This window comes from Seriola lalandi, unplaced genomic scaffold (assembly GCF_002814215.2).
Source record: "Seriola lalandi dorsalis isolate HSWRI2012SDOR001 ecotype SW California unplaced genomic scaffold, Sedor1 jcf7180002049946, whole genome shotgun sequence".
Classification (NCBI taxonomy): Eukaryota; Metazoa; Chordata; class Actinopteri; order Carangiformes; family Carangidae; genus Seriola; species Seriola lalandi.
This window is the reverse complement of record NW_019520499.1, coordinates 44,043-68,150: the sequence shown is the minus strand read 5'-3', so window position 1 is coordinate 68,150 and position 24,108 is coordinate 44,043. Positions and strand designations below refer to the sequence as shown.

Sequence of the window (24,108 nt, the reverse complement as noted above, 5' to 3'; positions counted from 1 at the left end):
ATATATGGGGACAGAAACACTTAAATCAATGGGAAGAGTGCTCAGAGACACGACCCAAGACAACCTTAATAGTTTGCAGTTTTGTGGCCAGAGCAGGCTAATTATCTGTCAGCTGACCTGCTGCTGACATTAGTGCTGATGCACAGGAGTTTGGATGTTTGATGTATTGGCTGTTTATCAACCTTTTAGGGTGACACCACTGGGTCTGGTGGTATAGCAATGCCCCAGGCATTGGTAAATGGAAATGGCATGGCATGGTAAAAGCTTGCCACTTTTCCAGTTATCACCCAGACTTTGTTTTCCTGTTGTTTGTTTTCCTAACCTACATTAGATCATCTGCTTGAGGAAGGTTTCACAGATACACCCAAGTCAGATATGAAAATTTCAACCTTGGAACAGCCTAGTCATACCAGCTGGTTACAAAACCAGATATGAGAAGGACAGTCTTGCCTGATTTCAAGTTGAAAAATAAAGCTCTGTAGATTTGTGTGGCTGCTTGTGTTCATCTACACAAAAACCAGCTTGGACCAAGAATTACCGATAACTTGGCAGGAAAGAATTTGTATCTGAGAGAAACTAAAAATGGGCCCATGAGCCCGTTTGTGCTTGTTACGCCACTGACGAACCGAAACTTCAACTCCCACAATTCCTGGCGCTGAAGAGCCTGTAGCCCTTCAAGAAACACTGGTGGGTGTCCTTCCAGTCAACCCCGGAACTGCCCCTGTCACCGACTCACGCTTCTGTTTTGTACAGAGGCAGGACAACAGCTCAGGTGAGCCCCAAGTTTGATCGAACACGTCTGGTTGAGCTAGCGGTTTATTGCACAGTGGAAGCTAGCTATCGTTAGCATTAGCTTCTCCAGCCATTTACTATCGAGTAAGACACTGTTAACCTGACTGCAGTGCAAGCCAATGCTGAACTCATTGTGGTTTGTTATGTGTGGGATTTTAACATGTAGTTAACCTATTTCATATCGTGTGCTCTAGTGGAAGGTGAAAATACACATTTTCATTAACATAAACCTGGTACTCGTCACTAAATGCCAATGCTAGCTGACGTATTTAACTAGCAGTTTTTTTTACTTTCAACATAGTTTCCAATAGCACAATAACACAGGAAGTCAGTTATTTCAAGTAAAGCACCCTTCTCCTAAATATGTAGACCCAAAACAGATGATCCAATCTAGAAAAACTGGTGCAATTGTGAACTTAATGTCGTGTCAAATGCTTAAGTCCTTGTGCTCACAATTAGGAATATGTAGAGCTGCAAGAGGAGCACACACTGAAGAAAAACAGCATGCATACTGTTGGTGACTCTAAATTGACTTATTGCCATTCCCTCTGTATTCTTGAGTCCATTTTCTCTTTTTAAAAGTAATTTATGATTTCTGAAAATCTGTCATTTCATTGTGTGAGTGAGTGAGTGAGTGAGTGAGTTCATTGTATGGCACTCATCACTTATGGCATGCTGTTCGTTTGTGTGAAAGGGGCTTAACTAAATGATCTGGACATTAAAACATCCACAATGCCTTTATCAATGGGGGCAAGAGAGCCTACAGAGCACACAAATAAAGGTCACACTGTGGCCTGCTTAAAGCCCCAGTGTTTTTATTCATTTTCTATCCAAATATGATTTTTTTTCTCATAGGGCCAGTTTGTCAGCGGAGGACTAGGACTGCAACAAGCAATTGTTTTGATTTATGAGTAAACTTTCCACTTTTTTAAAAAAAAAAAAAGGTTAAATGTTTGGCCTGTGAGTTGTCAAAAATAATGAAAATTGATTATTACAAGTTACCAGAGTCAGATATAATGGGTGAAAATTTTTGGATTTAAAGAGGCCTCTGTCAGGTTACTTGTCTGTGCAAGATCAATTGAATGTTGTAATATTACAAAACCAACACATGCAGTTTGGGAAAACTCTCCCTGACTAAATGTTTAGAGTTTCTGTCTGCAGGTAGCGTGTGTGGAGCAGGGACGGGTTATTGTGAGCCATGGAGCGAGTCATGGGAGGAGGAATGCTGCCACTGGTCTTAGCAAGTATGGGGGTCTTGCTGTTATACCGGATACTCATCCGCCTTAGACCAGGAGCTGCTCTACAGGATGCTGTGGTGGTCATCACAGGTGCCAGCTCTGGACTGGGAAAAGGTTGCCCCCCTACTAATTTCTTTCTAACTCCACCTTAAATGTATCTGCAGATCAAATCACACTGATTTGCAGAGGTTTATTTCAGTTGGCAAGTAGTGAGATAATTTACGGTAGCATATTTTAGTGTTGTATTGTAAGTGCTGGCATGCCATGCTGTTGATATTTAGCATGAGCAAGAGGTGTGTTTTCTGTGTTGCAGAGTGTGCACGAGTCTTCCACGCTGCCGGTGCACGGCTTGTGCTGTGTGGTCGAGATGCAGCCCGTCTGCAGCAGGTGGTCCAGGAGCTTACAGCAAGTTCAACAGGCACAAAGCAGCAGGTGTGTACACTAGAGCTGAAACAATTAGGCAAGGAATTGATTGGTTTATTGACAGAATATTTATAGCATTTATTACAGACAGTAGTAAAGACATGTCATGAAATGAGGGAGAGAAAGATGCAAGGAAGGTCCAAGGCTCGATTCAATACATTAATGGTCAGTGTCTTAATCCCTGAGCTACAGGACACCCAGTTTAAGACATTTTTCAAGTGACGTTGTTTCTTCCAGCTTCTCATATGTGAGAGCTTTGTGGTCTTACATTATTAATAAGCTGAATTTCTTTGTGTGTTGGACTGTTGGTCAGACAGAAGAAGACATTTGATGGTGCGGCCTACAGCCCCAGGAAGATTTTCGCTATTTTTCTGTTTTATAAAATCAAATTATCAGTTAATTTATCGGTGACAAGAATAATCATTAGTTGCAGACTTTGTGTACACACATTTGCTCATAGTCATATTCAACCAAAGACCAAAATCCACTGATGATCTGGGATTTTATCTCATCAAAGTTCCCTGTTCTGTGTCTCTAACACCACTCTGTGACTGTACTTAGCAGTACTTAACTGTTGTCTTTTGTTCAACCACCAGACTTACACTCCCAGCACTGTCACCTTCGACCTGGCAGACACAGACACAGTGGACAGGGCTGCAGAAGAGATCCTGAAATGTTACGGACAAGTGGATGTCCTCATCAATAATGCCGGAATCAGTTACCGTGGCAACATACTGGATACCCATCTTTCAGTTCAACGAGATGTTATGCAAACAAATTACTTTGGGCCCATTGCTCTTACTCAGGGTAAGTGAAAAGCAGAGCCTGGAGTTAAGGTTTTATGGCTTTTGGTTGCCAGATCTGAGTAGTCTTGATGCAGCATGACAGTGTCACAGTTCTCTGGTAACGTCTGTTGTTTTGGTTACACTGATTAGGAAGAGACATTTTCAAATTTCCTAGAAGAGGAGGTTTAATAAGGACTGCACAATATTTTGCATTTACCAGCAGTTTCTTCACTCATTTCTTCTTCTCTCCTCCCTTCACAGCTCTCCTGCCCTCCATGGTTCGCCGGTGTAGCGGCCACATCGTGGTCATTAGCAGTGTCCAGGGCAAGATAGCCATTCCTTACAGATCAGCTTGTAAGTTGCCTTTACTTGTTCATTTACAATAAACAAATACCCAAGATGTTTTTTCAGTCTGTCAGGTTGATGGGAAATGAAGCAGCTCTTTGTTTCGTCCACACTGCGGTCAGATGCAGCCTCTAAGCACGCCACCCAGGCCTACTTCGACTGCTTACGGGCAGAGATGGAGCGCTACGGGATTCCAGTGACCGTGATCAGTCCTGGCTACATCCGAACCAACCTCTCTCTCAACGCCGTCACAGGGGACGGCTCTAAGTATGGAGGTAAGGCAATGAAAAGATAAGATAAGATATTTCTTTATTAGTCCCACAGTGTAGAAATTTCCAGCATCACAGCAGCAAAGTGGACAATACAAAGAAAAACAGATTGCCAAATGACAAGAACCAAAATACTTAAAGAGATAAATAATATAATAGAATAAAATAAAATAAAATATAATAGAATAAAATAAAATAAAATATAATATATAAAATATAATGAAAAGAAGTTTCGGACTGTGTACAGTAAGGACAAGAGAATATCAATTAGATTTTTAATTATTGTGACAAATATACACTTGTAACAATGACTTGTCAAAGGCAGCAGGAATATGTGTGGATCTAGTCTTGCCACATTTCTGCCTAGAATGGCACTCAGTCCTCAATCCCACTTTCTTCACCAGATCCGGATTATTATCTGGATCTCAACACTAACGTGTCTGATTTTTTACATCAAGATCCAAACATTATTTCTGAAGAAACTGATGAAAATTGATAAGGGATGTGATTTATTTATTTTTTGGCTTTAGAGCCAACTAGTACAGCATGTAAGGTCTATTATTTTAGTGTCTTTAAAAACAAATATCACTTAAGAATTTACAACTAAATCTGGGGTAAAAAGAATAAACATGTTGTTTGCATCAGTCTATAAATGTAAGTTGCATCTATGTGCATCTTTTGTTCTGGTAGGTTTTCTTACTTCTGCACATCACTGTTGCCAATGGTAGTATTGTCAGTTTGTAAAATAAATTTTGATTAAACAGAGCTATACATAAGACATTAAAGCAAAATAAAAGATACAAATAAGCTAAATTGGAATAAAACAGAATAAATAAAAAATGACAAGGAAGGGAACAAGAGAAGGAACATCATCCCAGCAGTTGAACAGTTTTCTATAGTAGCTGACCTGCTTTAGTAACTCCCAGGTGTCACTGATGCATCGTTTCTTGTTTGTGCAACACTGCTTTCAGTTTTGGATAAAACCACAGCTATGGGTCGGGATCCCAGGGACGTGGCTCAGGCAGTTCTGAAGGCTGTCCGTCACAGGAGCAAAGATGTTGTTTTGGCAGGACCTCTGCCCACCCTGGCCATTTACCTGCGCACATTATGGCCCGCACTCTTCTTCAAACTCATGTCCTCTCGTGCTCGCAAGGAGCAGAAACTGAAAGACGAATGAGGGCTGATAGAGCGGCAGGTGGGGACCAGCGGCTCACCAGCACAGTTGAAGTCACATGACCCAAAACATGAAAGAGATGGATCTACATGGAAGCCAGATGGAGATGAGATAGATGCAGCTTTTCAGTAACACCGTTTGCAGTGTTACCAGTAGAGCATCTGAAACAAAGCAAAAACCTGCAGTCACTTTACGCTGTAACAGGACATATGGTGAGTTTTGTCTTGTTTGATTGTTTTGGTTGATCAGAATGTGTTTTTCAACTATTTCAGAAATTAACATTGTCCACTGCTCAAAAGTTGTAAATCTATTACTGATAAGAATCAAGGCTCTTGTGTGAAGACATTGTGATCATGTAATGATGTTTTTTGAATTCACTCCTTCAAATGGACTTTACTTAAGCAGGATTTTGGTTTACAGATGTTATATAATGACACATCTTCTGTTGCCCCACCCATGAAAAACATCCTTAAAAGCCTCCAGTGATGAGAAAGAGTCAGATGGGATTTAATTTGTAAAAATCACAATACCAGTATCCTTCTAATATCAACTGTATAAACAAATAGGAGAACAATTTAATTAATCAAAATGCAGGCTATGATGAAGGTATTCTGTATGTTTTTTATTTGGGTCTACCCAAAACATCAGTTTGGGTCTGCTGTAAAACAGATGCTATAGTTAGAAAAGTATACTTTTTTAGGAGATGTGGAACAGCACCTGGCATATTGTTTCTGGGTCATCTGTACCACATGGCATACTGAGCAACCCCATGAAAATTATTCTCAAAACAAAGTGATTTTAGTGCACATAAAGGAAGGAAACGCTGCTTATCTGCCCAGAAAGAGAACTGCAGAGCCAAGTTTTTTTTTAGCGGTCAGTTTGATTTCCTGTTTAACTCAAGCAGTTCTCAACCAATGTTTTACTTTATTTGAGTCCAGACAGCCATTCAGCAGAGAAACCGCTCAGCTATCTCTGGAAAAGATGACAAGCCTTCAACTGTTGACAATCACTCAAAGTCTACATGCATTCGAACTGGTCTTACCACAAACTAGACACAATGAATACAACAAACAAGCTGATTTTATAACTATCTTTATACACAGAATAAAAACACCTTTTACAAACTGAAAATTTAAAACAACAGGTTTTTCCTTTTTTAGATGTCATCTTAATATTAAGTTAAGCAGAAAAACACCTTTTTCTGAAATGTTAACAATAAATAATCCAAATAACAATTTACATTATGTTACAAAAGCGCAGTGAATACTGGAATTGCCATTTGTACAAATAAATCCTTCAACAAAAAAAAAAACATGCCAGATTCAAAGACAAAACCTGCTGTTTATTCCTTATTAAGAATCATCTTCATTGTTTCTTTTCTAGTGTGAGAAGATGAAACCTTTTCACACAAACAAATAAACATCACAAGAGCTTTTACATTGTAGAGTCAAAGCCCCCAAGGTGCTGAAGGAGACCAACATTTTAAATCCCATTTTTGGAATGACAACAAGAGCTCTCCGACAATTTACACTCTCAGAGATGAAGTTTAACATGTTGATGAGACAAGATGTTTACAATACTGCATATTGATGATGCTGGTTAATTGAAAGTTAGAGAACATCTGAATGCAATGAGTTTGGACTGAACGTGGTACGTGCGTAGTCACTGTGAGCCACAGTGAAACTACATGGATCACATACAGAATGAGCTGATGTTGAAGGGATGATGAACATGTTTATAAGCCAATCATGTTGACAATAGCCACAGTGTTCAGTGTCAATACTTATTAATGGGCAATTAATGTTTTAAACACAACCAATCAGAGCGTTTTACTAGTGATTAAAGAATGACGGCAACTTTAAAAAATGTAAGAGTAAGTGGAGTGTTAACTATGGCTTTAGTGTTTGATTTCCTTACTGCTCACTCTTGTGGAGTTTAACCGGAGTGTAATACTACCGGGAACTTAGAAGTACCCAAGACATTTTCAATTTTAGTCAAATATTTAAAGTGAATATATAGTTGATCACATTATGGGCAAAAGAGCTCAGGTAAATGAGCAATGTTGTTATTTTCTCTGTGGTTGAGTCAAAAGATTCCCATTTATTGTGAAAAGTTTTTTTAAAAAATAGACCAAAACTAAATGTCTGGTATACAATTAACATATAAAAATGAGAAAGATAAATAAATATATAAAAGAATGAAGTTGATATTTCTTTGCAATCTGTTTATGCACCAAGAAACCAACCTAAAGGCCATTTCAATCTGTATTATTACCTCAACAAACATTAAAAGCGATGAAAATTTAATGAAGCAACTGCCAATGGAGTTTGAACTCTGATATGATTTCAGCACAAAATTCAAGGGTAGTAGCTGCAGATGATCACATCTGTAGAGCGACTACCAAATGTGGCCACCCAACAAAAAGCTGCCATTTTGCATGTGGCTGTAAGAAATGAAGAACCTGATTCCAAACACACATGGCAGGCTATGTTCCTAAAATTCAACCAATAAAACCTGAACTGATTGAGATGAAGAGCACATGAAATGAAGGGCAGGAGCAAAGGATTTTACATCTACCTGCCCTGCTGTGTTGTGCTCCACTTTTGCAATGGAGGCCACTGAAGAGACTGTATGAAGTATCTCACCACATTCAGTCTCTTTTCTCACTGCCATTAGTTTCAAAATCCTCTTGCAACAGCTGTTTGCCACCAACGGGGATCTGAACTGCACATTATGGAGGATTTACACATTTTGGGGGTCGATTTGAGAGAGCAGACGCACACACTCACTCACTCACTCACTCACACACACACACACACACACACACACAAAGAGCAGGAAGAGACATACAAGATCAGTGAAAATATTTTGTTCAGATATGGCATAGTATTTTCCTGTACATGAGGTTGTGTTTTGTAAACGCTTTTGTTTTTCTAAAGTGTTTGTTTTTAAAGGGCATTTCACCTTAAAGAACAGTTCAGTGAAACCAACGCATTTTTGAACTCGCTTTGCACAATGGTCAGGGTTCACCGTTATTATTGCACTTTTATAAACAGGGCAGGGATGGCTTTTAGGGGCTGGCCTCTCTCCACGACTGTCCTTTCTTCAGTGTAGAAGTGACAACAGGCCAACAGTCTAGACACCGAGGAGGAACCCATCCTCTGGTCACTCAGCGACTCGTGTCCTCCAGATGGCCATGGTTCGGTGGGGCCACGTCCTCGCTTCCTCAGGGTGGCGGGATGGAGGGCTCGGTCACAGCCAGCTCCTGAGCCAGATCATTGAAGCGAGCGATGTAGTCCACGCTGCTCTCACTCATCATACAAGCCAGCTGAGAGTCCATCTGCACACACAACCAAAGAGCTTTCAATGTACAACAGCAAAGGTAACAATGTATCTTTTTTTTTTTACCTTGGTCCAAAACAAATGAGCTGAACTACAAGTGTGAACGCACCTTATAAAATATACAATGTAATTTAATCAGGTGAATTATCAAGTGGAAGAATGGCATAAAAGGAAAATTTCAAAGGACTGTGAGTGTACACTTTAAATGCAAACTGTCATATCTGTGGGAGATAAAAAACAAAAATTTTCTCCACTTGCATATCTCTTTGTTCAGACCAAAGGTGGAAGAGCGAAAAAAAGTTTATGGTGCTATGACGTAGATGAAATCGTCAGCTTGCAATTTTGTCAGAAATGCTTGGTCATGCAAACTGTATTTAAAGAGCCAACAAAGCAAACAGACATGTCAACCTGTATCTTTGTGCCAACTAACCACATGTAGAGTATAAGTTAACCGCATGAAAGGAGAGCACTCATGCTATCGCAACATTAACGTTACTGTGTATTTTACATCAAATTGTCAAGCAACACTGTTTTGCATACTATGGAGCTAGTTAGAATTCAGTTTCCTCTTATTTTCACCTGTTTATACTATAGGCTACACTTCACCAACTCGTCTGAAACACCTACAATGTCAGAGATCTTTGTCAATGCATCATTTTTTTTTTACATTGCGATTGGTTGCTGCCGCACCACATCATAGCTCATTACCTTTAAGTTGCCTGGACTTAAACGTTTTGTGATGCCCACACCACCGAAGACACGCCACCAATGCGCATGCCCCTGCTCGCCAAAAAGAGACGCTGGCTCATATGGAAAATCAATGACTCAACTTACCTCTGCCACATCAGGAAGGCCACGGGACTGAAAGGAATCATGGGAGTTGCAATCCAGGAGGCTAGGACCAAGCAAAGCTGTGCCACTGGAGGGGCCAGAGGGAGTTAGGGTGGTCCGCCGGCCCTTATCAGGAGAGACCATGCTGGCTGTGGGGAAAAAAGAGAAACAACAGACTGTGAACAGAACGAAGAGCTCAAATGAAGAGTGGAAACAAATCTGACCTAATGGGCCATCAGTGTAAAAAGAAGCCGTGCCAGTGTTACTGTGCTCAATATGAATGAATGTTTGAAGGGACAAAGACTTCTTCGTGAGGGTTTACTCATTATAAAATTTGTTTCTTTACCAGTGTCTTAGTTTTAAATTTAATTAATAAATTAATCTGACATCTATTACAAGTTTATATGTAGTATTTCACAGTCAATTCAATAAAGCTTTGATTGTCAAATAACATTAGTAGAAGTAGATTCTATGTATTTAGCATTAAAATTTTGAATGCTGGGCAAAACCAATTATATTTCAATAAGCTGATTTTAGAGTTTTCATGGGACACAAAAAGCAGAAACCTGTAGTTTTTTCATTTTTAATTAAACTAAAATACATTATAAATATGAAAAAAGAAGATCCGTAATAGTACCCATTTGTGGATGTTTAAGTGAGAAATTGACTTACAGAGAAGGCATCCCAATGCGGAGTCAGATGAGTCGCTGGGGTACCACTGGGGGTCGTGGCTGGGTGATGGGATCCAGCCTCGGGATGGGCTGACTGAGGGAGACGAGGTCAACAGTTTGGAGCCATCGTTGTTGCTCAGCTTGGCCGGAGAGAGCGCTGCCTCCTCACCTTCACCAGGAGAGACAAACGGCCATTAGCTTACACATACAATGTTCAAAAAGCCTGACAGGTCAGAAGCTAAGCTAGTTGGATGCAAACATATTTTTTTTCTTCCACAGAATACTTCACATATTTTTAAACCTCTAAAAAACCAAACCCTGTTGGTGGGGATTATAAAGCTTTTCTTACCTGTTGTCACTTTTCATTTCAATAAAGTAACTAGGCACCAGTCATATCCTTTCAGTTTAATCTTAATACCCATCTCCTGTCTTGTTTGTCAAGTTTTCTTTCAAGCAATTTATGAGTTTTACATAGATAAATATACCCTGCATAAATGTCTGCATGTAGGTTTGAAACAGGAACGCACCATAGTGGGCAGAGTTGATGGCAAGCTCAATGATGGAGTCACTGATGTGTGTTTGAGGTTCTCCGGGGACTAGAGCCTCTTCAGGGGGGCCAGGCAGAGAGATGTCCAGGAGTGAGGCTACGCTGGGTGGACTGAGGAGTGAGTCTCCACCACCGGTCACTCCAGGAGACGGCGGAGGCACACCATTCTGTGGAAAGAGTAAGTTCCACACTCAATGGGGCTGCTATGCTTTTGTTTCGTCATCAAGAGTTTTCAGTACAACGTGGAGGCATATCTGAAATTATTGTTGGTATCCTGCTAGATAAAATTACATTTTAATTTTAACAGCAAATAAGACAGACTGTTTTTTTTATTAAAATACTTGGGACTCATAAAAGTAATTTTGCTGTTGATCCAAAAAACAAGTTTGTTTTTGCCATCACTGCTAGAATGTGAGGAAGGGAGGAGGAGACAATCACATCAAATAGTTCTGTATTAGTGTGTGTGTGTGTGTGTGTGTGTGTGTGTGTGTGTGTGTGTGTGTGTGTGTGTGTGTGTGTGTCTCTTCCTGACCTCTGGGACATTTTGCTGGAGGAGTTGAGAGTCTGGTCCAGCATCAGCAATAGGTGTGGTGGCGAGCAGAGTGCTGTTATCGACAGTAGGAGAATCCAGCTCTCGACAGGGACTGCCAGGGATGATGCCTGCAGACTTAGCTGCCAGGTCAATGGCACCTGAAAGCACAGAAACAAAAAGGATTTGTTGCATGCATATACTTGATACAGTAACAGTAGGTGAGATTAGCATGTGATTTAACATTTAAATTATTAATTTCAACAACAATTTCAATATAAAAATTGAAAGCAGGGGCGATGGAAAAAAAAAAAAAACAAGCTTTTCCTTTCAGAGAATTTATCTGGAAGAATGTTCTTTTTGTCTATTTATCCCTGCACAAAAGAGTACTTGTTCAAAACCATACTGACTTTCGGAGACCGTGTAGGAGGAAGGAAGCTGATCGTTTTTCATATATTTTGAAACTTGGAGTCAATTTTAGATAAAAATCCAGAGAATCCAGGAAACAAGTTTCTTCCATCAAAGAAAAGAATCCAAATGCTTGAACGTAGAAATACTGTTGGTGGCCGTTAACGAGGAGACTGAGTACCAACTGTAAATACAGTGATTCAACTCATTTGTAATGGAGAGGTTTACTTCTGATTAAGAGGTAAACTCTCTTTAAGTCGTTTTGTTGTGTATGTAGTCTTCCTGTTTTGTTCAGGCCATTTAGTGATGGAGCCGTGATATAAAATTTCTATGTTTAAAATCCAATTAAAGAAAATTTTCCAAATGAGGAAAAAGCTTATCTACAGTATATGTGCTGTTTTTTTTTATTTTGCATGACTACAGGATAAAGACCAACAGCTGATATTCAAACTTAAACTTCAACAGTACAGCATATCTAGAGCTAGAAATAGTTTTAATGAAAATTTAAAAAAACTACAGGAAAATAGATGAATAGAAGCACTACATACTGGAGAGCTGACTGGCCGCTGCAGAGCTCGGTGCTACAGGGGAAACTTTGGAAATTAGGGGCCGGGGGGAAGGAGCCAGGCGAGTATGGATTGGCCGGAAAGATCCAGTCCCTGAGGGAAGAAGCAGGAAGTGAGAGAGCAAGAGATTAGCAGAATTCTTGCTGAATGACAGATATGATATTTAATTATGCACAGAGAGCACATCAGCTGATTTTATTGTCAACATAAAAACAAATAAATTCAAGGGTCCATGTTCAAAAACAAAGGTTTTACACAACACTTTGGGAAAAGTACAATCGTTTTCCTTCAGCGTGATCATGATGTCTGAAGTGTACCTGTGGCTGATGAGTTGGAGAGGATGGAGAAGGAGCAGACATGCTGTGGGGTATCTCCTGTAGTCCGGGGAAGTAGTGTTCGCTATGGACAAGACAGAAGCAACTTGTTAGACCATCATGACCCAGCAACATGTAAGAGACGCACAATTAATCCATAATGAGTAAAAACCAACTGAGATACCGCTGAATAGATACAGTGAAACATCCTTCTGCTCTTCTCTCACCTGAACTACAAGTGGTTTCCGAAGTTGCCTGTTCCGAGGTTTTCTCTGTCTAGACAGGAAAAGATCTGACTGCATCTAGAAAGAAGAAAATGCATATGAACATTTGTGCATATTCATATGGATAATATACCAGTTTAGTTTTTGTACTCTTCGTGCAAAAAAAATAAAGCCTTGCTCTCTCGTACACTGATAGAGTCCAACTGCTGTCTGAAGGCTAGCTCAGCTTCCTTGTTGGGGGAGAACATTCTGTTGTGCCGCGAGCTGTTGGGGGGCAGCGTGGTCGGTACCGCGAACACACCGCCCTCTGAGTCACTGCTAACTGACGACCCAAGCAGAGAGCGGGGAAGGTTGCGTCCACCTGAAGAGAGGAGGAACGAGTAAGATATGTTACGTGAGGAAGGACATTATTCGAGAATAATGCATAAGGCTATTGAACAGATTTAGAGAAAATACAGTACACAAACTAAATATCCAAACAACCACACATATGAAGCAGGGAGGACTTGCATTTCATAATCAATTCCCATCATCAAGCAAACAACTACAGCATCATTAGCACAAACACGTGTCAGTAAAAGCCCATAAGCTCAATTAAGTCAGCAGACTTGTATGGGATTTTATCGAGGAACAAAGTAGATGTATGTAACATAAATTTTGACTCCTTTCATACATATCCTAACCAGTCAAGTCAAGTGAATTTTTATTTATATAATGCCAAATCATAACAGAAGTTATCTCAGGGCACTTTTCATATAGAGAAGATCTAGATTGTAGTCTTTATAATATTATGTACAGAGACCAAACAACTCCCACCATGAGCAGGCACTTGGTGACAGTGGCAAGGAAAAACTTCCTTTTAAGTGGCAGAAACCTCAGGCAGAACCAGGCTCAGGGTGGGAAGCCATCTGCCTCAATCAGACTTTAACAATATGTAGATTTCAAGTCAACTCAAACCCAAACTAAATTTAAAAAACAAAATTTACAGGGTGTCAGCTACACTAAAGGTAAATGCATATCTTGCACCATCTTTAGAGTATAGGAGAGAGACCCACAAATACCTGAGGCTCCAGCATTTGCCAGGTGTAACCTGGCCCCTCGGACAGAGGTCTGCTGCCTGCCACAGCTGGGGCTGCGGACACCTGCTATGGGCCCCTTTCCTGGAGGCGTGAGGGCCTGGTTTTGTTCCTCGTGATGTGTCTTGAGCGGTGATGTGGCTGTGGAGCACAGCTCTGGTGCCTGAAGTAGAGGACACATTAATGACACCATCTGTTCTACATGTAAAGTTCTAAATAATGCTTTTACAACAGTTTAAAGGTGGCACAGAGAACACAGTTCACAGCCCATTCCCAGTTGTAAAATTAGCTGACATTGTACCAATCTAACCTTTACCTTTCCAAGGAGAATCTGTTGTGGATTAGCACACTTAGCAATGCAAATTTGTGAATACACAAGGATATGCAGTGTGGCACATGAGCACCACTTTAAAACAATATTCGTTTAAAGTTGCATTCTTCATTCATGCCACTGGAATGCATTCCAAGTCTTCAACCATATGCCTATGTTTGATTAATTAAACTTCTAATGTTTGTGCAAGAAAAAAATGACATGATATTCAATGTTTTTGTTCACAAAACGATTATAGAGTGTCTGGAAACCAGCAACAACACTGTGAGAAGTAACAGTTAATCCTCACCAAAGGTTTAGGATTGACCTCAGTGGCAACCAGTTTGAGCAGGCAGCGCAAAACACGGTGTGTCCTGTTGGGCTTGGCCTGTGCCAAGGCTTGTCCGTTTTCTTGGCTGTTGGAAGGAGCTGCGATGGGCTGCCACTCGTACTCCAGCTGCAGCTTGCCAGGTTTCCCAAACATCAGGTAGAGCTCAGCCAGGGTGACATTCTCTGCGTCACGGGCACTCCAGCCCTCCTCTCTGATCTGCTCCACAGACCGCTCTTTGGCTGCTGGTGCAGAGCCCTGCGACACTCCCTCCTCTGAGCCAGTCATCAGAGGTTTGGTTGGAGGAGTCTGGTTGGCCTCTGGGGAAGCAGTGCTGGTGTTCTGCTCCTCTTTGCACTCTGTGCTCTCTACGCCACTACACAACTTCTCCATGCTTTTGACCGCTGCTAATCCACCGCTGGCCTCCACGCCAGTGCAGGTTTTGCCCCCATCAGAGGGTCCCACCCCAATTCCCTCTTCTCTGGGAGCCACAGTCTGCTGAGAGGAAGCAGGGACAGAAACTGACAGAGGTCGCTTGTCCTCTACCTTTGCAGAACTGTCTGGTGAAGGTTCAGAGTAAGGGGGTTCAGTTCGACGAATATCACCCAATACAGTCACCAAACCACCAGCAGCAGCGCTTCCCCGTCCAGATTTGGTACCAGTCCGAGATGGAGGAGCTGCGTGGATGCCCAGGATCTGAGCGGCTGGCAATTCCTTGGCGTTAGGCCGGTTCTTGCCACTTTCTAGCCAGTGTACAGTGCAGGAGGCCTTGGAGTGAACCACACGTGCCACACCAGGCAGTGTGGTCAAGGTGCTGCTCTCAGCAGGGAAAAGAAAAAGCTCATCTGGCTGGGATTTGCTGGGAGACGCTGTGCTGGACTGGCTGGCCTCCAGAGCCTCTCTCTCCATGAGACTCTTAAGCTGAAACACAAGTGTTAAGGACAACACAACTGACAGAAACAAGTATCACCCTCAAATGTTTATAGCTGAGATGACCACTGCTCAGCTCCAATTCACATCCTGACGATGATTACAAATATTGTAAGATGTAACATATTGTGGGGTGTTACGAGCATCTGGCTGTATAAAATGGACACAGTAAAAAAACCTGTTAATCCCATCATAAACTGATGACATGTATTGTTCTTTGTGTTCAAGGATACAATGCGCTGGTCCTGGTACGCCCACTTCTGTTTCAGATACTCAATGAGGCTGGAAACTTTCCTGTGGAGCTCTACCACCATCCTGGGTCGGAAAAGACAAAAAAAGAGTGTTTGCTGATAGCTGTTCAGACAGTGCAGAGCCGCTCTGGACTGGCTAATTTAGGTTTTATGCTCCTCACATATAAAATACTTCTAGTTCTCGTGCCAAGTGAATGGCTTATTAAACATTCACAAACGAGAATATAAATTAACTTTACTCATTGATGTGGGCGGGTTTTGAGACTGGCTTTGTTTTCCATGTATAAACACATTAACTACAACTACACTATACATGCCTACTTAGCATTTCAGCTGACCATTTTTCAAAATTTGGTATAGTCTTGTGGTGCTTGAGAAAAAACAGGAACTATTTTCAAAAACAGCTTGATGTTGCATTCATGCAAACTGGTATATATTTGCCAAAAAGCATAGCATTATTGAGCTATGCTGTTAAAAACTGATCCTGAAAACAATGGCAAACGTGGATGTTTTTTCTTGCATCACAGAGTATCCGACTCAAATGTCAGCACATTCTGAAGGCGCCAACAGGGATCTTTCAGAACAGTTCCTGCTTGCAACAGTGTTATGACTCCTCTCAAGACATCAGTTAATGGGTAAGTCTGACCTGAGGCGAGGGTTGTGGGCTAGACTCTGAACACGGGCCCAGGAGTGGTTACTGCGTGGTTGTAGCTCCACTGCCACCTTCAGGGGTAGGCGCACCGGCTTCTGGTCCTCCTCATCACTCACTCCTGCATGGACACAAAGACACAGTGAGACTGATTGAGAGACAACAACAAAGCTCTTTTCTTGGACAAGGTCAGGTGTTTTTAAAGAGTGAGAGCATCCAGCTAGTGGGGTTTTTGACAGTATGCAGTCATAAAACATCAAATACTAAATGTCAAGAGCCACAATAACACTACAAGAACAGTACGCTACAGTTGACAGTACAACTACTGAAAAGTTAAGAGTTCTCTCTCACTTTCATGTTTAATGGATTAGCAGGAAATGAAAAGATTGTAACTAAACTCAGTGGTACTGAGGGCCAAGGTTTTTTGCAAAGCACTGATACAGTGATGAAAATAAAGACGGACTACACGAGAGAGATGGCAGATGCAAGCGGTGGGATTCTGATTTTCCATCCTTGATTAAAGGAAATTAATTCTTTAAGTTTGTTGAACAGAGGGGTTGATGACAGTCGGCCAGACCAGTCATCTCCATCATCTCCCTCCTGCTCCTCCTAATCACTTTGCTCCAACAGTGTTACCATGGAAACGCCACGAGCCCACACGCTGCCATTGTTATTGCCAGAAAACCCCGCCCCCACAAACCCTGTGCCTCACCATCACCACTGTTTGTATTTTCAGCACTCATGTTTGTTTACTTTGTATGTGTATAGTACGTATTGGGTGTCTCTGCGTACACCTGCTCACCATCAGGGTCACAAAGTTTCTTCAGTGCACGGCACATTGGTGCTTTGATTCGTAAGTTCCTCCCTTTTGAGCGCACAGTGGTGGCCCTAGTCAGGCAGACAGAAGAACAGAGAAATCTTCAGTGTTTTGAGATGAAAACTTTTTTTTTCTCAGTGGAGAAGAAAAAGTATGCTAATAATTCACATAAACATAGACTTGTTCAGAATCACCTGAACAAATTCAAAAGGAGTAGACAAGATAACAAGAATGTTTTATAACACAGCAGCCATGCAGTTAAGTAGTAATGTACCATATCATTCTTTATATACATATTATATAATATTTCAGAAATTCCCTCCATATCAAATCAGTCAGAGATATTTGAGATAAATGTTCTAGCTTCTAATGTACTTTATGTATTTGTTATTATGAACTCAAACTAGTTATGTTTCTCATACTGAGAGTGAAAGCTTATCTGGGTTTTTGCAGACATGATATAGGCCTTAAAATCAAAAATTACATACTGACAGACCCACGTGTTCATTTACAAAGACCCTTTGTGTTATTTAACATAAAAAACATTGGGCTATGCATTTGATCACTTTTACTAATGACTTACCCTTGCTGGATGAGTTCATTTAGCTTTGCCACATTCTTATCATCCATTACTGTCAAAGACAAAACACAAAGACAGAGAGCCGTTTACAACATCGTCCCGCAAGAGCAGCTGTCCCCCATGACTGGGAGTATGCAATGTTTAATCACATCCCATGTGTCCCAATCTAACAGCATGAAAACACACACACAAAACAACTTTAAAAGGCATGCATGCAGCCTTGACTTACATCCTCCAACTTTCTTGCGGAGCTCAGCATAGCAAATGAGACCGTAAAGTTCTTGAGAGGATTTCTTCAGCACTCTGGAGTACACTAAGAAAGAAAGGAGGCACAAGTCACAACACTGCTGTAATGAGCAATGCAGGAAGCATGTGTATGCTACATTAAGATAACACGATAGTGACACTGAGAGGTTTTTTTTTTTAAGGGGAAAGGGGCTCAAGCTTATCTGGGAAGATTCTTTAACATATGTTTTCATACCATCTCCTTGTCTAACGATATGCTACATAAACAATAGTGTAGGACTTGAGGGTAGGAATAGTTGGAAAAAACAGACATGTAATAAAAAGGCATAAAGAAATTGCTTTTCTTGATTGACACTATTTTGATTCCGGACAGTTTTTTTTTGTCCATGACAGTGACTGAGGAAGTGACAAACAAGGTTAAAACAAATCCACAAGGCCAGATCTGAATCAACATGAACAAATTAAAACATCACCTGAATCAACATGAACAAATTAAAACATCAGAACTGATTAGATTTGAACAACTAAGCCTTGTCCTTGTATGAAATAAACTAAAATTGTCTTCCCATAGTAGAAGTAAATATTAAAAACTAAAGCCCCTTTCAACCCCCAGAACACATACGACTTGCATGTGACGTTTTCTGACAGCTCTAACATATAACACGGTAAAGGAGACAAGATGAGACCGAATAAGGCAAAAAAAAGTTGGGTAAGGAGCTCCTTCTCTCAAAAATAAATACTGTTCAATGAGACTCTGTAAGGTCCTATCTGTTTTTGGGATACAAAGATAAAAGGGCAGCTCACCATTGGCAAAGTCAATGTGTTTGGAGATCTTGTGCCAGGTGCGGTAGTAAAAGTGGCGGACCTGCTCCTTGTTCTTCACCATGTTAGCTGGCTTGCCTCTCTTCTTGTACTTCATTGCAATGTTGTTCTGGATAGCCTCAAAATCCTTCCCATGCTGGAAACAAGAGGAGTAGAAGAGAGTAGAAGATGTCAAAAGATACATTTATGAAAGTATGTCTAAATTTTGTTATGACACCTAAGTGTAAAGGCCAACAATTTAAGTAAAAGTTTGTGCCACATAAGGTAGAGTGCATTTCCAGTAAAACTATATATGACTTTGGTTATGACTATTTGGTTCTTCCCTTTACCTCATAGAGCCCCTCAAAGAAGCTGTTTTTGTCTTCTGCGCTCCAAGATTCCCATTGCCGACGGGCCCTTTTCTGGTTACCAGCCTGCTCCTCCTTTTCAGCAGACCCTTGGCCCTTGGATGCCTTGGATACTCCCCCTGTGGAGCTGGCCATAGGCCCCGACTGTCCCACTGCCCCCTGGGAGGAAGAGCCATTCTCTGCGCCTGTGTTACACAGAGTCAAGGAACCCATAAACCCATCAGTAATGAAACATTTAGAGGAAAAATACAACTTAAAATATCACAGTAAAGAATTTAAGGATTGAGCCAAATTTTTCGTTGACCGCCCTGGATGTTTTGTATAGCACGGAAAAGAAAATACAATTGCAGTTCTGAGGAGTGCGGTATGGGAGATGTTAAATACATGCACACAAAGCCACCCACTGCCATTACAGTGCACAACCTGCAGAGCTCCCCCCTCTGTGGTTCAGGTCTGGCAAGGACGCAGGAAAAGCAATCAGTCCCTACGGTAAGGTCTACAGTAACAGGTCCAAAACTAACTCGTGGTGGGCTCCAGTGGCCAAGTTTACCCCAGCACACAACACGATGCCAAGAGGCATTAACACAAACACTGAGGCAGTTGCTGTTGCAGCACTGCGCTGTGCTAAGACAACTATATTTTCAGCCAAAATAGGTGTTCATCTACAGATGCAAATGTGTGTGTGGCTCATCGACACTATCCTAGATGTTTCTCCTTCAAAATAGATGCACACCAATATAGCATTATATCAAAATACGTAGGGCTTCCTTGGTCAACTGGTCAAAATAAAAAAATAATATCAAAATATATAAAATAAATAAATCTAAATTTATTGGATGAAAAAAATCTTGGTCTCATTCCCTTTCCCAATAACAACAAAATAACCAGTTGTAGAACCAGAGGACACTAATTCAACAACATACTGCATGTGTTTTCTTATGTCAGATTTGAGTCCAATTCAATCATAAAATAAATTTTAAAATAAATAAATAATTGACATACTGGTAGTCATTGCAGAGCAGTATAATTATACAAAAGCAAAAAACACACCTCAAACAAGTAAGGAATAATTTCAAACTAATTTTGTGTGCAAATACAAAACCCTTCAGCAAGGAAGATACAGGTATAGGTGTCACTGAGTGGCTCTCAAATGAACAGAAACCCCTTCAGTTACTGTAAGTTTCAAACATACTGGATGTTAACACTCTTGCCCCACCCCACTGCTCCACCTTTTCTTTGCCTCTTGTGGGATTAGTGGTATGGAAACACAGAAGGACACCTATGAGGAAATGCCTTGTTTACATGGATACATTGAATCAAGCCCCTTCTCCATTAAAGTTTATCATTGTGATTGCCTCATTGTGAGTCAATGAAGCATTTTTTCAATGTTGAGTATAAAATTCAGTAAAACCTGAGAGCCTTAGGTCATCTCTAGCTTTACTTCATTGCTCGGACGCTGGATATAACTATGTAAATTCACCAATGATAGCTCCTCTAGGCTTCTGCAGATCACTCACATTGCAAGTTACTACAAAACAGAGCATCAGCAAAAAAGTTCCATAAGAAAACCAGTAAACCACTACAACAAACAATGTGCAATGTGCCAATTCAATTCAATTACATTTTGTATCTGAGGTTTGCTGCAATGAGAATACACCACTAAAGTATCTTTAGCTGTTTCTTTCATCTCTGTTGTTTGTTCTGGCATGTGTGGATAAAATGAACATAATTACAATTTTGAAATGACAAAAGCACAAATAGTTAATTGACTGAATCAATGGATCAAAAGAAATCATTGGCTGAAGGCAGTAAATTCACCATGTTTAAAAATTGATTGTGTGATTTATTTCTCCTACACTCAGTTGATAATGACAGTCACAACAGCCACCTGCCTTTAATGCTGTAAAGGCATAGTTCCAAGGACTAAAAATAGTCAGATGACATCCTAATTTAAATTCAAGTTCTGGTCTGTGACTCTTCTCTTTTTCAGACAATTGTTAGGATAGTGTTGCAACTGGGGATGGAGCAGCCAGGGATCTAACCAAGGTATAACCCAGCCAGTGGCCCAGAGGGACTATACAGCAACAGAAACAGCATCACTTCAGCCACCACAGATTAACAAACTACTGTCAGCCAAAACTGAGAGTAGACCCCCTGCTAATCCCAGCTATTTACGCACTTCTCCAAGCGGGTCACCTATAGTACCTTTCGATTTTGCCCCGCCATGTCCATTGATGGTTGAGCCGATTGAATCCTTCCGGATCCGTTTACTCGGAGGTCGAACGCTTGATCGGAGAAAATGATGCTGGTCGTGACACGGAGGGGCGGGTTCCGTTGAGGTCTGGGGTTGCTGGGTCGAGCCTACCCCGGTTCGGTTCGGCGGAGAGGCGGGGAGGACCGGGGCTGAACCGGGGCTGAGAGCCGTGGCTGATGGATTAAGAATTTCCACTCCGTCGTCTCCCTTTGTACTGCGCTCCTCGCTCGCCTGCTCTCCGCTCTCCTCCTCGTCGCAACCTTCGGGCTTTCTGGACGGATTCCTCCTCCCATCGACACCGATCCCCTCCCTGGAGCCCGGTGTCATGCTGCCAAAACATATTCAGGGAAATTTTGTCACATTAGTAACAAAGCGGTGTGCAAAATTAACTTCTAAAGACGACGTTCACTGTCTCTCAACATGGCCGCCGCTGTTTGTTTCAAATCCCCTCTCCAGTCCCGACAAAACAACACCAAATATATGCAATTAACGTCTTGAAATAAATTATATTCAACAATAAAAATAGTTCAGTAACTAAGGGCAGTGTTTTACCAAGTGTCTTTCGGCTCTAATGGGCAATATTTTCGGTTGAATTTCAACTAAATTCAAATGCGAGCGCTTTTCAGTTTAGCGCCCTGCAGAAACGACAACGAAAACCCCTCGGTGCATTCGACCTCTAAATAAAGTGTTAATTTCAAATATAAATTTACCCATTTTCGTACTCTTCGGTAGTAGGCGACGTCTTCTTTCTCTTCACCATGGATCCGACCGGTTAGATTGGTAATTATTGATCAAATTGAGCATAATAAAACCGACACCGATCCCTCCGCTTTCTGCCCTCTCCTTGCTCCTGATTCGACTGAGCTGAACTCTCTGCGCAGTTCAACTGTTTTCTATCAGCAAAAACATTACTCAATGCTTCTTTGCAACAAGAAATAAAACTATAACCAACGACAAATATGACATATTTACTGCATGCAAAGAAGAAGAATTTACTATGACACATGTCAGTTGAGCTCGTTTGAATTGATAAGTATAGACAGTTTTATTAACCCGTGTGCAAGTGGACTTTGCTTGTCACTACGTCACCGTCGCCTGCAGAAATGATGTCTGCAAAACAAGTTATTTCACACACATCCTGCAATTGTAAGGCTTTGAGACAATACTCTATTTACATTATTATTTCCTTATAGAAAATAATAATTAATCATACCTCAAAATCAGGACCAGGCGTTATGTGCCCATTGCACATCAAGATATGATTTATTACATTTGTTTAAAATAATGTTATTACTTGTAAAAAGAACAGAATTTATATTAATGTGTTTGATACATTGTTATCCACTAATTTATTTATTAATGGATAATTGGGAGGTGGGCAGTGCAGTTGGATGACAGCAAGAGAAAGCTAAACAAAGAAAGATTAATTGGACATGAGTAGCTTGAGCCTGAAAATGATGAGGAATATCCCTTCATTCAGACACAGCCTTTGAATCCCTGATTTGTATCATCTAAGGCAGGCTTTTAGACAAATTCAGCCTCAAAAGATATCTGATCTAACAACAGTGAGAGCCAGAACTATTAGATGGGTAAGTTTATGTTTACTTGCGCTCCTAGGTTCTTACATCTTCAAGCTATTGCAAAATAATAAGCCGGATTAAACTCAAATTTATCGTATATTCGACGTCAAAATATTGTTTCCGTGTAGCTCGAGGTTCATGTAAAATCTTATAGCATCATACTGGATTCTGTTCGACCGAGTTACGTTGCATATCCCATCTGCAATGTTACAGTCCTGGCAGTAGTTTTGTAGTCCAATCATGGGTCTAGTATTTAACTAGAAAGTCTACGTTACTTTAGAAGAGCACCGTGGTAACGGTTTAAGTTATTTATACCAACTGCTGTCGTTACGTTTGTTGTAAGATGTAATACATGTACATACATAACGTGGTACCTAGCATGGTTGCTGTTGTTGGCTAGCTTACGTTACGTTATGGCAGTCAAACAACCCGTTACATTACAAAAACTGGCTGTAATATAACAACTATTATTATGTTGAGCCTGACACAGTTTGTCAGATAGAAAACATTATAAAAGTTTAGGAATTACCTGAAGTAGAAGCCTATTGGTGGTATTCCCAACCGACATACAGACTAGCATCGCTAGCTGACGGTAGCACTACTGCTTGTTACCGATGACAGTTCCTGCGGATCGATGGTCCACGCGCTTTGGCACGCCCACTACAACTCGAAAACAAAGCTTCTGATTGGTCAGACTTACAGGAGGATGACGGTTGAAATTTGATTGTCAGAAGGCTCCACCAATTGCTAGTGAAAGAGACCCGGCGAAGAACCAATTGCCATTCTCTTCCTGTCATGCCGAATACGTTTCCCGATATGCATTTTCAAAGTTAAAAGCCACTTTTACTCTTCCATCATCTAACTTTTTTGTTCCGTAATCAAGCGTTATTTCAACGAGATTAGTTCAGCGCTATGGAGGTTTTTGGCACTGTAAAAATAAGTTCCGCCCATAACGTAATTGACATTTTGATGATCAAATCAAAAGGTAGGACTCAGAGGTTACACTTGAATATATTCTGGCGTACACCGAAAATCATCCGACCGAGCGGTATCAGAGTTTGATATTAACGACAGACAGCAAATCACTAACCATAACTATGGCTACAAGGCGCAAACTAGAGAGCACACAAAATCTGACGCAAAGGCGTTTTAATCAATAGAATCTGCGCTTTATTTAAGTTGATATTCTGAGACTCAGCTCACATTCCCTTTGTTCCGGCCAAACAGCTAGATAAAAACAAGCGTCATCTATCGAGATTAGTGCACCGTGGCGGTTGTTTGATTATTCCTTGACGGACCAGCAGGGCGGAGTTTTCTTCTTTTTTTTTTTTTTACATAACACATGTATAAAGGATTACATGTATTCAGCAGGTGTACAAATCAGATGTAATAAAAAAACAATTATGGCTTCTCTGCTGTTGTGAGCAAAGAACATTTCTGTCCCAAAAGTCTACTATTTA

At 40.9% G+C, this 24,108-nt stretch overlaps 2 protein-coding genes across 4 annotated transcripts; one reads left to right on the top strand and one right to left on the bottom strand.

The window, feature by feature from the left end:
* Positions 1-648: 648 nt before the first annotated feature.
* Positions 649-7,228, top strand: dhrs7b (dehydrogenase/reductase (SDR family) member 7B). Its single transcript, XM_023398830.2, has 7 exons — positions 649-772; positions 1,954-2,144; positions 2,344-2,462; positions 3,050-3,260; positions 3,500-3,592; positions 3,706-3,858; positions 4,824-7,228. The coding sequence occupies exons 2-7, from the start codon at positions 1,991-1,993 to the stop codon at positions 5,027-5,029; spliced, it is 936 nt and encodes a 311-aa protein (XP_023254598.1). The 5' UTR covers positions 649-772; positions 1,954-1,990; the 3' UTR covers positions 5,030-7,228.
* cramp1 (cramped chromatin regulator 1) lies at positions 6,103-23,312 on the bottom strand. Of its 3 annotated transcripts, none has more exons than XM_023398829.2 (20): positions 23,178-23,312; positions 21,020-21,396; positions 18,797-18,999; positions 18,450-18,603; positions 17,629-17,712; positions 17,403-17,451; positions 16,805-16,890; positions 16,000-16,123; positions 15,336-15,417; positions 14,155-15,093; positions 13,520-13,697; positions 12,647-12,819; positions 12,462-12,536; positions 12,238-12,319; positions 11,903-12,013; positions 10,950-11,107; positions 10,398-10,584; positions 9,872-10,039; positions 9,203-9,348; positions 6,103-8,366 (listed from the first exon to the last, which is right to left on the bottom strand). In XM_023398829.2, the coding sequence occupies exons 2-20, from the start codon at positions 21,393-21,395 to the stop codon at positions 8,253-8,255; spliced, it is 3,489 nt and encodes a 1,162-aa protein (XP_023254597.1). In that variant the 5' UTR covers position 21,396; positions 23,178-23,312; the 3' UTR covers positions 6,103-8,252. The 3 variants fall into 3 exon arrangements, with proteins under 3 accessions (XP_023254597.1, XP_087027981.1, XP_023254596.1); XM_087171855.1 differs by lacking the exon at positions 23,178-23,312 and adding an exon at positions 21,791-22,062; XM_023398828.2 differs by lacking the exon at positions 23,178-23,312 and adding an exon at positions 21,779-22,061.
* Positions 23,313-24,108: the final 796 nt, after the last annotated feature.

What these genes read in the sequence shown, in the direction of transcription:
- dhrs7b (XM_023398830.2), top strand. Translation starts at nt 1,991, where the DNA reads ATGGAGCGAGTCATGGGAGGAGGAATGCTGCCACTGGTCTTAGCAAGT. An exon ending in CAGCTCTGGACTGGGAAAAG is followed by an intron (nt 2,145 to 2,343) that starts GTTGCCCCCCTA and finishes TCTGTGTTGCAG; the next exon opens with AGTGTGCACGAGTCTTCCAC. An exon ending in CAACAGGCACAAAGCAGCAG is followed by an intron (nt 2,463 to 3,049) that starts GTGTGTACACTA and finishes TTCAACCACCAG; the next exon opens with ACTTACACTCCCAGCACTGT.
- cramp1 (XM_023398828.2), bottom strand. Translation starts at nt 21,828, where the DNA reads ATGGTGAAGAGAAAGAAGACGTCGCCTACTACCGAAGAGTACGAAAAT. An exon ending in GCCCACAACCCTCGCCTCAG is followed by an intron (nt 15,418 to 15,999) that starts GTCAGACTTACC and finishes TTTCCGACCCAG; the next exon opens with GATGGTGGTAGAGCTCCACA. An exon ending in AGCAGTTGGACTCTATCAGT is followed by an intron (nt 12,537 to 12,646) that starts GTACGAGAGAGC and finishes TCTTCTTTCTAG; the next exon opens with ATGCAGTCAGATCTTTTCCT.